The sequence below is a fragment of the Rhinolophus hipposideros genome (assembly GCF_964194185.1).
Source record: "Rhinolophus hipposideros genome assembly, chromosome: 2".
Classification (NCBI taxonomy): Eukaryota; Metazoa; Chordata; class Mammalia; order Chiroptera; family Rhinolophidae; genus Rhinolophus; species Rhinolophus hipposideros.
Window position 1 is genome coordinate 27,531,895 of NC_138048.1, and position 16,519 is coordinate 27,548,413.

The following is a 16,519-nucleotide window of genomic DNA, read 5'->3' on the forward strand; positions in this document are numbered from 1 at the left end:
ATTTGCGGTCCGACGGGTCCGCCGCCACCCAGCTCGCACCGGACGGGGAGCGCTTGCCCACGGCACTCACCCCCTCCAGCGGCGGAGATGTGGAGAGGCCTGGGGGAGGCGGTGGGGACCTGACTCGCCCTAAAATGCTCGGCGCTGCTGGCGCGAAATGGGAAGCAAAGTGCTTGGGGGACTAAGTGCGGCCTCAGAGATAGCCGGAGAGCGGCTGCCAAGGCCGGGGTGCCTCGCAGACGCGGCCGAGTTGGAAGTGTTGGCGGTGCGAGCCCCTGCGGTCGCCATCCAAGCGAGGGGCTAAGGGAACAGTTCGATAGCTCGCCCGGACGAGTCGGGGCCCCTAGGAGCCACGTCATTCGCTTTGCTCGCCCGGCACAGGCCGAGGAAAGTTCCCTTGCCCCCCGCAACACCTCACAGCTGCTGCGCCTCCCTGCTTTAGGCTCTGCGAGTGCCCGCTTCAGTCCGGAGAGGCGCTCCCGCCGCCGCACCTGGTCGTCCCTCCCCCATCCCCGCCGTGAGGCGCCCTCCCCCGCCCTCCGTTCCCCTCCCCCAAACCACAGCCCGAGCTCGCTCCTGCGCGCGCGCTCTCCCGGGCCCTAGTGAATAGTCCTCGCGCGAACGGGACACGGTGGTGGATGCAATTCCGCTCGCCTACCGCCGCCAGGAGCTCCCTGGCGCCGCAGGCAGCGTCCTCCTCCGAAGCAGCTGCGCCTGCACCTGGGCAGCCTGGACCTTCGTGCCCTGCCCTCGGGGCCTCGCGCGGGGGGCGCCCCGGGACACCCCCTGCGGGTCGGGTGGAGGAGGAAGAGGAGGAGGAAGAAGACGTGGACCAGGTCCCCCTCCTCTACACAAAACACCTGGCTGCGCTGCCGTCACTTCTCTTTAAGGGGGAAGAGAAGAGAGCCGGGGAGAGCCATGGGGGGCTGCGAAGTCCGGGAATTTCTTTTGCAATTTGGTTTCTTCTTGCCTCTGCTGACAGCTTGGCCGGGCGACTGCAGTCACGTCTCCAACAACCAAGGTAAGGGACGGGGTGGAGAAGCGGGAGGGGGTGGGAGGAGGCGGGTGCTCTGAGGACTGATGCTCTGAGAACCGGCGCATTGGTCGCCTGCAGGTAACTTCGTCCTGGGGTAGGCTTTTCCGGGCTTCGCCCCACGAGGGGTTCAGGGTGTCTCCTTCACCAGAGCAACCTGTCCACATTGACAGCAGCCGGCGATCTCACCAGCTGAGGTCCTTACTGCTTCCGAAGGTCTTTAAGGGATGCGTGAACATCAGCAACATTTGAGTCCCACCGCTGGCGGACGCGGGACCGCTCTTCGCTGCGCTGCCTCCACGGGAGGCCAGTCTCCGTGGCACAGGCTAAATGGAGACTTCTGGCTCTTGGCGGCCGTTCCTAGCGCTGTAATGTGTGTGTTGGGTCTCCCACACGCCTCAGGAAAGCAGATCGCTCCCGCTCTACCGTGTGGCCAAATGCCAGCCTTTGCCTTCTCCGGTAATTGTCGCCCTTGCCCCATTCAGACCGAACGTACACTTGTTAGAAATTATTCCTAGACTAGATGCCCACAGATCTGTGTTTGTGGTTTCTCTTTCTTGTTGGCACAAGGGAAAGAGGGAGATAATCCTTAAGTGTGAATGGTGAATATCCTAGTTGTGGATATTCCTAAAGTCCAGTCTTTGGCAGATTTTTTTTTTTTTTTTTAGGAAGACTGTTTTTGTAGGTAAAGTGGTAAAATGAATGTGAATAGTGTGTGAAAAGTGAAATCAGGTTTACCAAATGGAATGCACTTAGAATTTTTAAATATTTTCTTTCTTTTTGTTCAAACAATATGAGACAGATCTCAGTGGATTTTTGCTATGATTATTTAAAGATCTATGAAGAAATATAATCAGCATAATCTAAATCCTCTTAAACGAAGCAGCGAACAACCATAAAAGTTTTCTATCATGTACCTGGCTGAATGCTCTCACTGGCAATGTGATGACCACCGATATGTCACCTGTTATGTCACACTTTTCTAAAGACTTCAATTATAGTACTATTTAATATATAAGTCCTCAAAATAATTTCCAGATATAAAAATGGAGATCACATGATACAAAAGTGTGCATTTTTTTTGTGAGGGTGCATTTTGTGTGTGTGTGTGAGAGAGAGAGAAGGCAAGTAAAAACAGCCTTCTTTTTTGTCATTATGACCATTTAATTTTATTTAGAAATATATTATTCAGAATCAATAATTAAGCTCCCTTTTAAACAGTTGGTACTTTTGGCATGTTTCCATAATTATTTGCTTTCTGTTGTTTTTTTTTTTTTTTAACTGCCAGATTTCATTCACAAATGCATATGTAAATTTGGAAATCATACGTACTGGTAATGACTTTGAAGATGTATCACATAAGTGCCCCTTGTAGTCCTGTAGTCTCTTATGGCCTATGGCAAAGGACACCTTCACACAAATCCCTCATTTGTTTTTAAGGGATTGGTGTTAAATATTGAAGAGGTAGTTAACTTAATATACTTCTGTGAAAACAGAAGATTGTTAAAAATGACGTGTAATTATTTACTTGGTGTTTTTACATGGTGAGGAGAGAAAAACAATTTTCAATAACTGGAAAGTCAGATATTTATTTTGCACTTTACCTTAGTATCTGGGATTGCTAAAGAGATATATATACTTTGAGAGTAAAGTTTACCTGACGTATTTGACAGTTCCCATGCAATAGTTTCCCTCAGTCAACATTAATTTATTCATTAAGTGCCTCTGAGACACCAGTAACCACCCTAGAGTCTGTGGATAATAATATTAAATAAAACACATATTTGAACCTGTAAATGACTAAAGTTTCATTCTACCAAAATCTGTCAAGTGTTGAAGTATGGCCTTTCAGATGTTCATGTTAAATTTAAGGGCCTAGAAGAGTTAGTTACTTGTTAATCTGTTGCAGTAATTTTTATTTATCTCTTTTTATGCCTTTACCATACTTTTAAAGGACATTTTACTTAAAATATTTACCAATTATATATAATTTGTGGGTGCTTTATCAATTAGCTTAATTTAATTTTAGTGAATAAGTATTATTCAGTTTACCCATCTGTTAAATAAGGTCATTAAAGATAGTCTACTAAAAGTCTGAATTTGAATTAATATACTAAAAATACGGCTATGTACAAGGTTATAACACTTGGTGTATAACACTTGTATAACATATTACCTAAAGGTTAATTGGGTAAAATTTAGAGGAGTTCTTCAAAAGAAAATTATAGAGAAAATGTGCTCAGATTTTTTTATCTGACATAAATGATTACTTATAAAATGCTTTTCACAGCCTAAATCATAGTGATTAGAAAGTATGCCTTATAATACTTTGGGTAAACTTTCAAATACTGAAATTATCATACTAATGGTTAATAAAATTATCATACTAATAGTTAACTAAATCTCAAACTTCAAAATATTATTTTTATGAACATTTTGGGGATAGTTTCTTAATTTGTAGCTTCATCAATAGGTAATATGAATCAAAATATATCTTACCAATTTTTAAACATTGAAAACATGGGGCTTTACAGAATTATGGTATGTGTATAATATAGAAAGATTAATGTAAAATATAAATTAGATTTCTAACACACATAATAAATATCAGTGATATAATTAATATTTAATTTCAAGGAAATGGTGTTCATTTTCTTAGAAACTTCTCATCTTAAGAGTTATTGGAATTCATGTATTACTGTTAACATTTGTTATTTTATGGAGTGTTGAATTTTATTTTTATATTGCCTTCTGATTAAGGATATTCACACAGTAAAAAATTTAAAGTTATTTATCTATTTTTTACCAAATTAATAAAATCCTCCATGGTTGAAATGAATGCATTTGTCTTCCTACCCCCTCCTAGTTTTCCATACTTAGGCTGAGTAAAATAATGATAATGACAAAAAAGTGAACTGCCTCATTTTTAACATGGTGTTTAACATGGTGCTAAGAGTAACTTCACTATAGAGAGCCATCTTTTCTCTTGTCTTTTAATTGGCTGTGAAACTGTGCACTATAAAGACAAAATAAATCAATTTGACTCTTCCTATTACCCTACCTCCTTGAATTGATCAGAAAGTAGAGTTGCTTCCGATATCACTTCTTCTGTTTAATAAGTTAAAACATGATTTATATTCATATTTCTCTTTATCCATTAATTTTCCCCGTATTTAAGACCACAATTTATTAATTGTTGGAATTTTTATTTAAAAATAACAGATTTTTGCTCTCTCTCTCTCTCTCTCTCTATATATATATATATATATATATATATGTAGTGTATATATATATATACATATATATGTATATATATATACTACATGCATATATATACTATGTATATATATATACTACATGCATAATATACACACACACACACCATGTTTCCCCAAAAATAAGACCTAACTGGAAAATAAGCCGTAGCATGATTTTTCAGGATAACATCTGAACATATGTCCTAATGCATCTTTTGGAGCAAAAATTTATATAAGACCTGGTCTTATTTTCGGGAAACACGGTATATACTTTTATCTCTGAACTGACACTTGGGTGAATATAAAACACAATCTTGTTTCATATGTAAGTAACTGTATATATCAATTATAGTGGTTAGTAGCCACCAGGGGTCCATTTATTCAAAGATTACTCTGCTTTAGCAAATAGTACTGTATAGCCTAAAAAAGTTGATACATCTCTCAGAGTGTGACTCATGTTTCCAAATATCATCAGATACTCAGATAATTCATTAAATCATAATGTGCCTTGGATACAGGAATCTAGAGAGCTCATTTTACTATCAAGATTTTGTAAATTGATCTTTTTTTTCTCTTATTTTTTCCTAGGATATTCAGTGACAAATTAAATAAATAAGCAAAACAAAACTTGTTAGTTTCATTGAATTTATTAATTAAGCTGAATTGAGTATAAAGTCCACTGAGTTGTATGTAAATACAGGTGAACATACTTAAACAGAAAAATATCTGCGTAATAAAATTTATAGCCTAAAATTAGTTGCCATAAGCATTATTCACAAACTGTAATGTTGAATATTGTTTTTATATTTATATAGAGGGAGGAATTGATTTTTTAAGAAAGTTCAAGAGTTAACTTTACTGAAAATATTAAAAATTTTGTTAAATAACAAAAACTGGATGATTTACAAACAGTATCTTTAAAAGACTTTTCACTTTGATACCATTAATTTTCAGGGATAAACTATTCATAGTTCTAAAGGTATAGGGGATTGTAATCACATACCTTCTCGTTAACCATAAGTATAAAAACGACCTAGGACGTAATTTTATTATACATTTACAAATTGAAATGTCATTGAACAGTTAGTTACGATTGGCATTTGAAGTAGAAAGATAAAATGTCATATTATACATTGATCATCTGAGTTTGATCTTGGTTTGGAGTAAGACTATGTCTGAAAACATTTTCTTGCAGAAAAATTATAGTGTTCTTTAAGGATCTCTTCTTCAAAGTATAAGTAACATGAATAAAGCATTTTTTTAAATTAAAGTTTATTGGGGTGACAGTGGTTAGTAAAGTTTCATACGTTTCAAGTGTAGAATTCTGTAATACATCATCTATATATCACATTGTATGTTCACCACACATTATTTGGACTTTCCTAAAAGGAAAAATGTATATCTAATGATAAAAGACAAAATTAATGGTTAGATTACATCCTTTTGCTTTTTTTCATGTTTTCAAACTTTCCTGTAAGGAATTTGTATTGCTGTTTTTCTTACAAAATTAAATATTAAGAAAAATATTAGAGTAGAAATCCTTTTGTTTCTTCACTAATCATTGCTAATATAAACTACAAAAGTGCAAAAGGCTTCATAGATTTCTTGTATTTCATTCTATCAATCCTCTTTCCCTCTCACGGGCACCATATCTCAATTACGCTCTTTCTCTCTTTACACACACAAGTACTTCTGACTATACTCTGTTTGTCCCAAATGGTGAAAGAATAGATTCTATTTTACCCTGTACATCAACCAAACCCCTACACAGTAATAGAAGTTTCTTCGTGTGTTCTTGGCTCAACATCGTGGAACTATAAATATAGTGGAGATCAATACATATAGTTAAGTAATCGAAAATATTTGACTTTAAGGTACACTGTCAATCATGTAATCAAACTAAAGAAGGATTAAATTGTTTGTTCATCTATAGTATCCTTTTTAAAATAAAAATTGCATTAAGGTGTGCAACATATTTTGATATACTGCATCTACAGCATTCTAATCAACTTTTTCATTAGATTGACATTATTTCTTTTAAAACTGGAAATTATATAGCATCTGCTTTTGTCTTATTTTATTGAGTATTGTTTTCTAGAATTTAATATTTAGATGATGGAGAAATAAGGATAAGTAAGGCAGACGTTGTGTATGCCCTCATGGAATTTATTTTTAGTAGGGGAGACTGAGAAAAATGTTAGGTAAAATAAATGATAAAAGTTTTTACAAATGTTGTGGAGGAAACAATAAATGCATTGAACTAGAGAATAACAGGAGGGATCTGCTATTTTAAATGTGGGGAATGCCTATCTGGGGAGTGACATTTAAGCCATGTTCTCAGGGAAGAGAAAGAGCTAATTGTGCAAAGTGAGACAAAGTGTATTTTAGGTAGAGAGAACTGCCTGGGCACTGACTTTGAAGGAAAATGAGTTTGATTCATTTGAAGAACTGAATCCAGTGTAACTGGAACTTACTGAGCAAAGAAGAGAGTAGAACAATGGCAATACAAGGTGTGAAAGATAGCCAGGAGCCAGATCCTACAGAGAAGAAAAAGAGCCATGGTAAGGAGTTGTGTTTTAATATTATTCTAGATAAAATTGGAAGCTGTTGAGAGATTTTAACCAATTTTTATTTTAATAGCACTGTAGCTAGTGAGCAGAGAGATTAGAAGATGGCAAGAGTAGGAGTCTGTTGGAATTGTCCCGGGGAGAGGTTATGGTAGCCTGGCCTAGAGTAGTGGAGGTGTAGGGAAGAAGATGGATTTAAGATACATTTTAGAGGTCGAATTTATGGGACCATCTTATTCTTACAGAGAAATAAATGTAGATATCGAACATTTAAATCATTTTTTTTCAAGGAACCCAAATTTTCTATTACTCCTACTAATAATGGCCTTGCTATATAATTATTGGTAATAGAAAGAGATAGAAGGGATGGGGTAAGTTGCCTGTTTTCTACTTTATTGAGCTCAAACTGATTTAAAATATTTTCATAGTACAGTATTGCTATTTCAAACTGTTGTACATAATGTACAGTCAGATAAACAAATGCAATTTCTTAATGGATTTCTGACTTGAAAACTCACCATTTCAGGGTGAACAATGGTACAGGAGGGTGAGGACATCTTCACAAAGTTATATGGTAAATCCAATAGAATCAAGTTTATAGCTAATAAAGAGCAATATTTGGAAGTTTGGCTTATGCACCAGTTTTATTCATCTTTGTTATAGTCAGGTTATTGTTATTGAAAACCAAAAAATCTGGGTTATAATATGTGTAAAATAGGTCTGTTTTCAGATATTTCCCATGAGTCTTCTTTTTCTCTTTGCATTTGTTTAAATGAAAAGAAACAAAGGTTCAGAAAGCTTATGAGACGAGGGTTTCCAAATTCCCGACATTTTGGAACCTTCAGGAATTGAGAATGGGAAATCGTATTTACTGAGAATTCTCGAGAATTCCCCAAATAATCTTTTTTATTTAATTTTCATGGATCATCTGTAATAATGGCTGTAACAGTAAATGTTAATAAACAGAAAAGCGATAGAGAAGGTGGGGCAACCATGGTTCGTGGCTCCGGGTGCAGTCTCTCAGAGGTTTCAAGAAACTCCTATATGTAAAAGGTCGATGCAAAACTTGAGTAAATAAAATTTCCTAAATGGAAGTCGACGAGAATTTCATGACTAGTGCATCTCTTGCCCTGAGCGCTAAACGGGTCACTACAGTATCATTTTTGCTAGGTTTCTGTTATATTTCAGGTTTTCTCAAAATATAAACAATATAATTAATACAAACTTTGTTAAACCAAACCTTGTAGTATACAGTGAGTTTTTACATGTATTGCACATTGTATTAATATTCCCAATCTCATTTAAGTATTTTATTTATTAAATTAAACATTAATAGAAAACAAAAGCAAATATTATTCATTTGAAAATTTAAAAAGTACTTGAAATAGTTTTTATTTGTCATTTTTAAAATGAAACTTTAACAGACATAGAGCATTAACTACCCTAGCAGACAATCGTGGTCTTCGCTTTGTAACAAATATACTTGATGTGGAAAAATTTCTTTCATATTCTGTAGATATTGGTTCAATTGTTATGAGTGCGTCTAAAAGCATCTTCAAGTTGGGAGTGAGAGAATGCATTGTTTCTTACAAGCTCATTTCCTTCCTTAGAGAAGCAAATATTTTGTCTGCATGCATAGTGCTAGGTTGTGATGCCAAAATTTATATTGCTTTAGTCAATTCACACTTCAGATCAGATTGTGATTTAATGTCAGAACTCTCTGTAAGGACATCCTTTATTTCTTCTCTTGGAACTTCTTCTGCTGTAAATGTTCCTTTTAAAAAGTATTTCTGTTAATGACTTCGCCAATCCTGCAATTTCATTCTTACTTGACAAGGCAAAACAATTCATCCTCTTCCATCTCACGTAGACAACTAACATTGCTCAAGTACTTTGTGAGAGATACAAGATCTCTATTTCTACATTTAACCAATTCAAATTTTATTTCTTTTAAAAGCATAAGGAAAAATTTAAGAAAGACGTATATTGTGCAGTGAATATTTATAGCTAAAAAGTGCCACAAAACATTATGGTATGAGATTGGAAATTATTGTAACATTGGAATCAAATATTAGCAGTGCAAGTTCTTTTTAAATAGACTGACTTACCCACAGCAGCTGAGAGAGCCAAGAACACTCACATACATCACAATTGTCAGCTGCAAACAAACTGTTCAAATGTGGTTGGTATTAACGGCCCTCACTTTGTGGAAATGATTCATCGTGGAGAACAGAAAACAGTTTGTATTTACACAGAGAAATATTTATTTTCACAGCCCAGGATTTGACTACAATGTCATATGAAGGTAAACTACTTTAGGTTTCCTTAGTTAGTTCACCTGAAGATAACTTTATAGTCAAATCCTGGGTTGTGAAAATACATATTTCTCTGTGTAAATACAAACTGTTTTCTGTTCTCCATGATCAAATGTGCTCCGACTTATAAGAGCTAAAATTAGCTGGTCATATGATATCTGATTCTGGTGTCGCATGTGCATGTCTGGTGGCGTGTAACATCGTAACACAGTGTAACTTTAGATAGCGATAAATAGAAAAAAAATATCTCCGGATTCAGGAACGGGAAAGCAAAAAAAGATTCCTGAGAATGGGTGGGAAGGAATTCCTGCCCAGAAACCCTATAAGAGACCCATGAAGTTAGATTTTAGGATATATGGTATTTTTGGTGGCAAGGACGGGGGAAGAAACTGTTCGGTTTTCCAATGAACAACAGAAAATGGCATGTAATTAAAAAAAAAAATCCCTGACCAGTTAATTATCCCTTACTTTCACTTGCCTTTTAATAATTTTATATGACTGCATTTATTAAATATATAGAAACAAAGTCTTAACTTAAGCAACAGTCCTATATACTTAGTGTATATTTAAAAAATTCATACTCTGAGATGCTTCATTTAAACATTTCCAAATATTCTTAAATATATATTCAAACATAGTAAATCTTACAATTTGCTTGAGTGCTTAGAATGTTCTGGAAAATACTATTTTTATGGTTATTTTCAATAAACATTATGGCTTCTTATGAGATACATAATTTCAGTTTTCAATGATTAATATTCTAAAACTGAGTGAAACCATTCATTTTTTTTAACAGATATTTATTGAAGTCCTACTATTTGATAGGAAGTATATTTACCTTATGTAAGGGTTCAAGGAAAACTTTCCCTTCCAGAATATATGATTTAGTGAAGAGTTTCCAGCCTTTTTCCAGATCTGGCAAGAAAACTTTGTTTTCTTAAAATTAGATCCAAAATCAATGAGAAAACCTTAAAAACACATTTGTTAAATATGATAACATATAACAGTATTGAGGATCAACCCTCATAATATAAAACATTTCTGTACCATTTGTTTGAAACTAATATCTATTCATTATATTCTATTTTAAAGTTATTAGATTGGTGCAAAAGTTAATTGCGGTTTTTGCAATTATTTTTAACTTTCTAAACTGCAATTACTTTTGCACCAACCTAATAAGTTCCTCAACATTAAGCATATTAAGCATCTTCTTTGTGTCAGGCATTTGCTACATGCTTAGGCTATAAGAGTGAATTAAACTATAGAGAGGCCAATAAATGTTATTCAAAAAATTATCTCAGACAACTGAAGTTTATTTTTACATATAATGCAGTATCTAAGTAGCTATAAACATACCAAAATGAAAGAAAAGTAGGGATAGGAAAAAAACCTGAATTATGGTACTATTTTTAAAATGAATCTGTTTGGTTAAGGCGTTTTTCTTGTTATGTATAACGATACTCTTTCTTAGATCCTTTAATCTCTGCATTATAGAAGTGTTCATTGATGACAAACAATCTTAGCTAAAAATTTTTAAAAAGAAAATACTGAAAATTTTGTTCCATTCTCCCTCTGGATTTAAAGTATACTCAGATAATATTTATCTTGTGACTGCAAGTGAAAATCGTTCGTAGTCGCCATTAAGTGTTACAGGAAATAGCTGAGCAAAGTAGTAGCTAGCATTGCACAAAATCATTAGAGTTGTATCAGTTTCTAATACTTTGGTCTGCTTGTCAACAATTAGTATAATTCCTGAACAAAAAAACTGAAGAGTGTAATAGCCAGGAAAATTTTAGAATGGAACTTTTAATGAGGAAAGTTCACTGTTACCTTGGCTATTTTTATATGCTCGATTTAATGAGGGAGCAGTCAGAAAGAGATCTCAACTTTTATCCGAAAATGTAACACAACATTTCAGAATTGTTTATTGTTGGAATAGCATATTGCTTAGATAGTTTAAAATAAGTAAAAATTAACATACTCCAATTTTGCTGTTATTTTCATGATGTTATATTAGAGTGAAAAGGTACTGATAGTGCAATAACTTACTGTCTTAATAGTGTTATAGTATAATAACTTCATTTTATAGATTAGAAAAAACTGTAGTTCACTCAGGTTATCAAAATGACAGTTTGGTGTTTTGTTTAATAAAATTTACATATACGAGCCTTTATAATATCCACTAGTTTATAACCAGAAATCTATATATGTATGTGTTGTATTTTAGATTATTCAATATCCCCATTACCCAGTAAAACATAATTAAAATTTAAGAATTTATTGTAAAGGTTAGTATTTTAAAGGTTTAACACGCTTGTTAAAATCAGATTAAACCCTTAAAATCAGATTAAATTGTTAGCCTGTTTCGATTATAAAGTTTTTTTAATTGCAGTGTAACTATAGTTACCTTTAGATTTTTTGTTCATTTTTATTACTTAGATATACACACTTGCATTCTTAATTTATGTGGTTTATTCATATATATTTTCCTAGAATTCTCAAACTATTTCGACAATAAGTGTATATTCATCCAATTTTTAAGTGAAATACATAAATACTATTAAGTTTTTTCATTGTGCTAGGCATAGGAAATACAAAGACAGGTCACGGCCCAGAATTTCTAATAGCTTCAGATTTAACTAATGAGGCTACTTATATGTCAGTGAATAATTAAAACACTAATTTATATATCAAAGTAATATGGATTTAGCTGTTCCATAGATAAGTTCACATCCATGAAATATTGCTTACAGAGATTATAAGAGAAAAGTATTATTTTCAAGGATCTATGAATTGATATATGAAGACACTGAGAGTAAATGTTCATTCAATATACTGGCCATGACCATGACTGCTAGAAATGAAATAAGATGTACCCACCCCAGCCCACCCCTGACTTTACGACAGCATTATGAAATAGAGGAAATACCTGACAGTTAAATACTAACAATATAACAAAAATAAAATGAAGAGAAATGATAGAAAATTTCACAAACAAATAAGAATCTTGAGTTATATATGGGAAATTAAAATGAGTCTCACATTTATCATAATCCATCATCATGAATAAATGAAAATAATAAGAGAATTCAAATGAATGATTGCAGAGACCTCAGTTTTTAAGTCAGTTTTAATTAGTTACTCTGTATTTGAAGATTAAAATTTATTCTGCATATAAATAAAAAATAACTATCCAAGTGAATAATGTTTTAGGTTAGACATAGAACTTTTAAGTAAGTGGTATGACTTGGCTTTTTCATTAAACATTTTGTTAAACTTTTAAAGAAATATTTAATGATGGTGGCTGCTTTTAAACATATATTAACAAAAAATCTAAATTTTAATGGATTATATGTGGTTTTATCTGCTAATTATTTTACCTTTAGATGAAGGTAAATTTGGCAATACCTCTATGGTTTATATTATATGTAACTTAAAAATTAAAAATGTTTCTATAATTTCTTGCCATCTTCTACCATGTTAATTTCTTGTTTATTGTTATTCTCTTTCCTAAACTTATTAAATATTCATTTTTAGCAGTGTTTTATAATTTTGACATTGCTGGTATTCTTTCATCTTTTTCTCAAGAAATTAGGCATTACTGTTTTATAGATCCTGTATTTTATATGTTTGAGAAAGGTGCACATAAAGATAGAAATGGCTGCCAGAACTTGATATTTTTTCAACAGAGAAAAATCCGTAGCAGATTGTCCATGATTAGCTGTTGACATTTAAATTTGTACGTTTACAATGTCAGAAAGCACTGAAAACTATCAATTTAGTTTCTAAATTACAGTGATATTCTTAGTTTCAAATCTATCATTTTATGGTCCTCATCCTTCCCTCACTATAAAGATATATTTTTAAAAATTAATTGAAATAATTACAGATCTTCTGATAAACTGGACTTTAAATGATTGATTAATTGAAAACATTACAGATCTGTCAATAAACCTAATGGATTGCTCATATCTTTGCCTGCATCTAGGTTTGTTGTTGTTATTGTTACGATACCTTAGGTCAAGCATTGTTTCTAATTCATGGAAATAAACATCTTTATGAAATATAAATGTGTTAATATATTTCTCCTTTTTTAATTATGACACAATACCTAGAATATGGTTGTTTATTGCTATGACATAAAAATTATATTAATTCTCTGCCAGACTGTATTATTATAAGTCTTTAAAGTATTTTCTCCCACAGCAAGTGATTTACCTTGGCTGTCAGATTCTGACTTGTTGCCAGACCTTACTAGACTGATATTTTCTTAGGTTTAATATTTTAATTGTAAAAAGTTATGAGTTTATATAACCCCCCCCCCAACCTACTACCCACCCCACACACACGACACTTATGATATGGATCCCATTCTACTAATAGACCACTAGCGTGATTGGAAGTTCTGCTCCTGATGTGGCACCAAATATAGGAAACTATATGTTACCTATAAAACTAAAGGGAAAAAAAACACACTAATTTCCTCTCTAATATATTTGTCACTGATATATTTATTGTCTAGTTCTAAGATTATCCAGTTCATTGCAGTTGCTTTCAGCTTCTGATTTAAAAACTTGCACTTAATTCTATTCTAGTACAAAAGTAGGGAATATTTCATGCAAATTGGCTATTTTAAATTCATATCCTTTAGCTATTCTTAAATTGTAATGATTATGGTTTTTACTTTTCTTGTATCTGAGTTCTTTATATACTGCTTGCATATGTCATGTCAATCCCAAGTATTTCCTCCAAGTTGTCTTTAATATGTTTATTACTGTTTGGATATCAGGATTAGCTTCAGCTTCCAAATTTTCCCACTCATCATTTGTTTCCCCTCTTAAGATTTGCTTCTGAAGACTCATGTACACATTCATCAATAGGCGGTTGGGAAATAAAACACCCCTAATCACTCTAATACTACTTTATATTCCAATAATAAGCTCCTTAGCAAAAGGTCAGTTGTGGAATTACAATAAATGGAGCTTAATCTGAAGTGGGGTTTCATACGTTCCAATTTAAATTTATATCATCCAATCACTTGCCTAATATCTACATGAACAAGCTGATACCATCTGCAGCTTGTAGATGGAAGAGATGAGGAGGGAAAAGTAGGCTCAATCATAGGAACATTAACTCTATGGAAAGACACCATCACAAAAGCATGCGTCTGTGGATTTATTGCAGGTGTGACATTGTCTTGAATCCTCACACACATATACAATCTTCTAATAATGTCTAGCTCTGAAAAAATTATCTTTGGGTGGCAAAAGCTAGAAAGTAGTTGAAAGGAATTGAAGGATTTGAGTAAGAACTAAGGCTGAATCTCAGCTGAGAGCAAGGAAGATTCCTTCTCTCATTTCTCAACACTTAATTTTTTTGGAGAACTTAAAATTTTATGGAATGATGTCTATTGATCTTTTTCTCAGTTAATTTTCAGAGTTTTTTTTTTTTTATATGTAGAAAATCTTTGCACATCCTATTTCCTAGATTTGTTATGACTTCAGATTAATATATCATGCTTCTGAGGATACTATGACAACAAATATTTGTTTTGAAGATGTAAAATATTCTAGAAAGACATTAAGCAAAATGTTGAAAAATATTCATATAGTTGAATCCATTAATTCCACTTTCATGAATTTAAATTCTAGGGAAATGGATAAAGTCAAGCCAAGATTTATATATAGGGATTTTCATCTCAGCTTTATTTTTAAAACTGAAGAATTGGAATCAAAGTAAATGCCCCCAAAGAGATCTTTTTAGAGAAAGTTCTTTTATTTGGAAAATTTTCTTGAATGAGTGCATGTGGCATCAATAGGAGTCCCAAATTCCTCTGTTGTCAGACACTGGGAAAACTTGTTTTGCTACTGAGAGAGAACATAAATGAGATGATAGAAGAACCAGGAACGAGGCTTGCAAGAGGAACAGTCTGATGGAGTTTCTGGGATTGTTTTAGAGCAGCCAAGAGGGCACTTTAGAAATGATGACTGTTGTTCTATTTTGAGTTGTTTGTATGACTGAGATGTTAACTCCCCCCTTCCCCAATGTCACCTGAAAAGTTTATCCAAGTATGTTTTTCTCCAGAAGAATAAGAAGATAGGAAACAGAAGTAAAAATTCTTCCAGGAAAGAAAACCAGTTAGACCACCCCCACAAAAAATTTCCAAAGATATCAGTTTAGCTATTAAGTGAGGTTCTCCCGAGACTGCCCTGTCATCATAGACTGTTAAAGGCATCAGCTAGGTCAAGAATTCTGTTGTCATCTGTTCCTAAAATGAGTTTACAATTCCTTCAGAAGAGGTAACATGGATCTACCGAAAATGACAATATTCATACACAGAATTTCCGGAGGAGAAAAAATTAAAAAGGAAAACAAAAAGAAAAGAAAAGAAAACTAAGAAAAAGAAACATGGTCACATATGTGTGTTCTTTCTCTCTTTCTCTCTTATCAGGAAAACACAGGTCAAATGTGTAAGTGGATTTTAGAGAAGCAAAAGGGAAATTGGTAGCTTTAACAATATGGCACCCTATTACATATGCTTTAAACACACTAGTTTCACTTTCATTTACATGAATACATAAAAAGGCTTGGCCAGCTTTGCTTCTGAAAATGAGCCCTGAAATCAGGTTTGGCCATAGTTTCCAGTCAAAGTGAAAATGGGGAATATCTTAGCAAAAGTGAAAGAGTAGGGCTCTGTCTACCTTCATCTCCTGTTTCATGGATGATAAACACGATCTTATTCCCCCAAACCTCTATATCTCTATCATATTGAGCTTTTCCAAAACACTTTGCAGTGACAGCCCCCAGTCCTTTACTCTCTTTGCTGCCTGATATCCAGCTAAGAGCTGATTTTACATCCTCCCTGATTTTCAGCAACCAGAGGATTAATTTTTATCATATGATATCACTCGCAAGTCAATCTGTAGTAAGGGCATATTTTGAATGACAGCATTTTCAAATTTGGAGGCATTTTAAAAATAGTGACTTATACAAACGGGTTGGGGTTGCCAGGGTCAGGAAATAGATCTCTATATCATCTCATAAACAAAGCTTCAGACTCAGATTATATTTATGGGCTGTATTTTAGAGTTTGAAAGCTATCTTAGCCCAATTCCGTAATGGTTGCAGAAGAAAGCACACTGTGCAATGCAGACCACTTTATTTTAGGCTAATATGTACCTGTAATCTGTTTATTAAGGATACTTTTGCTTTAAAGTTTTAAAAGTTCCTTACTGTAAAAATTTGGGAGAGGGAATGGGATGATTGCTTTCACTTTTGACAAACTAGCTCACGTAGTACAGAGAGGAAGCAACACAGTTACATACAGTCATCTCCTTTGAGTCCAGG

The 16,519-nt window shown here is 34.2% G+C and overlaps 1 protein-coding gene across 1 annotated transcript in view; it reads left to right on the forward strand.

Moving 5' to 3' along the window:
* The first annotated feature begins 591 nt into the window (after window positions 1-591).
* EPHA6 (EPH receptor A6) overlaps window positions 592-16,519 on the forward strand; it is an 893,585-nt gene continuing 877,657 nt past the window's right edge. The window contains 2 exon segments of the mRNA XM_081062963.1: window positions 592-836; window positions 838-1,021. Of these exon segments, the coding sequence (XP_080919089.1) occupies window positions 639-836; window positions 838-1,021 (382 nt within the window). The 5' untranslated portion in view covers window positions 592-638.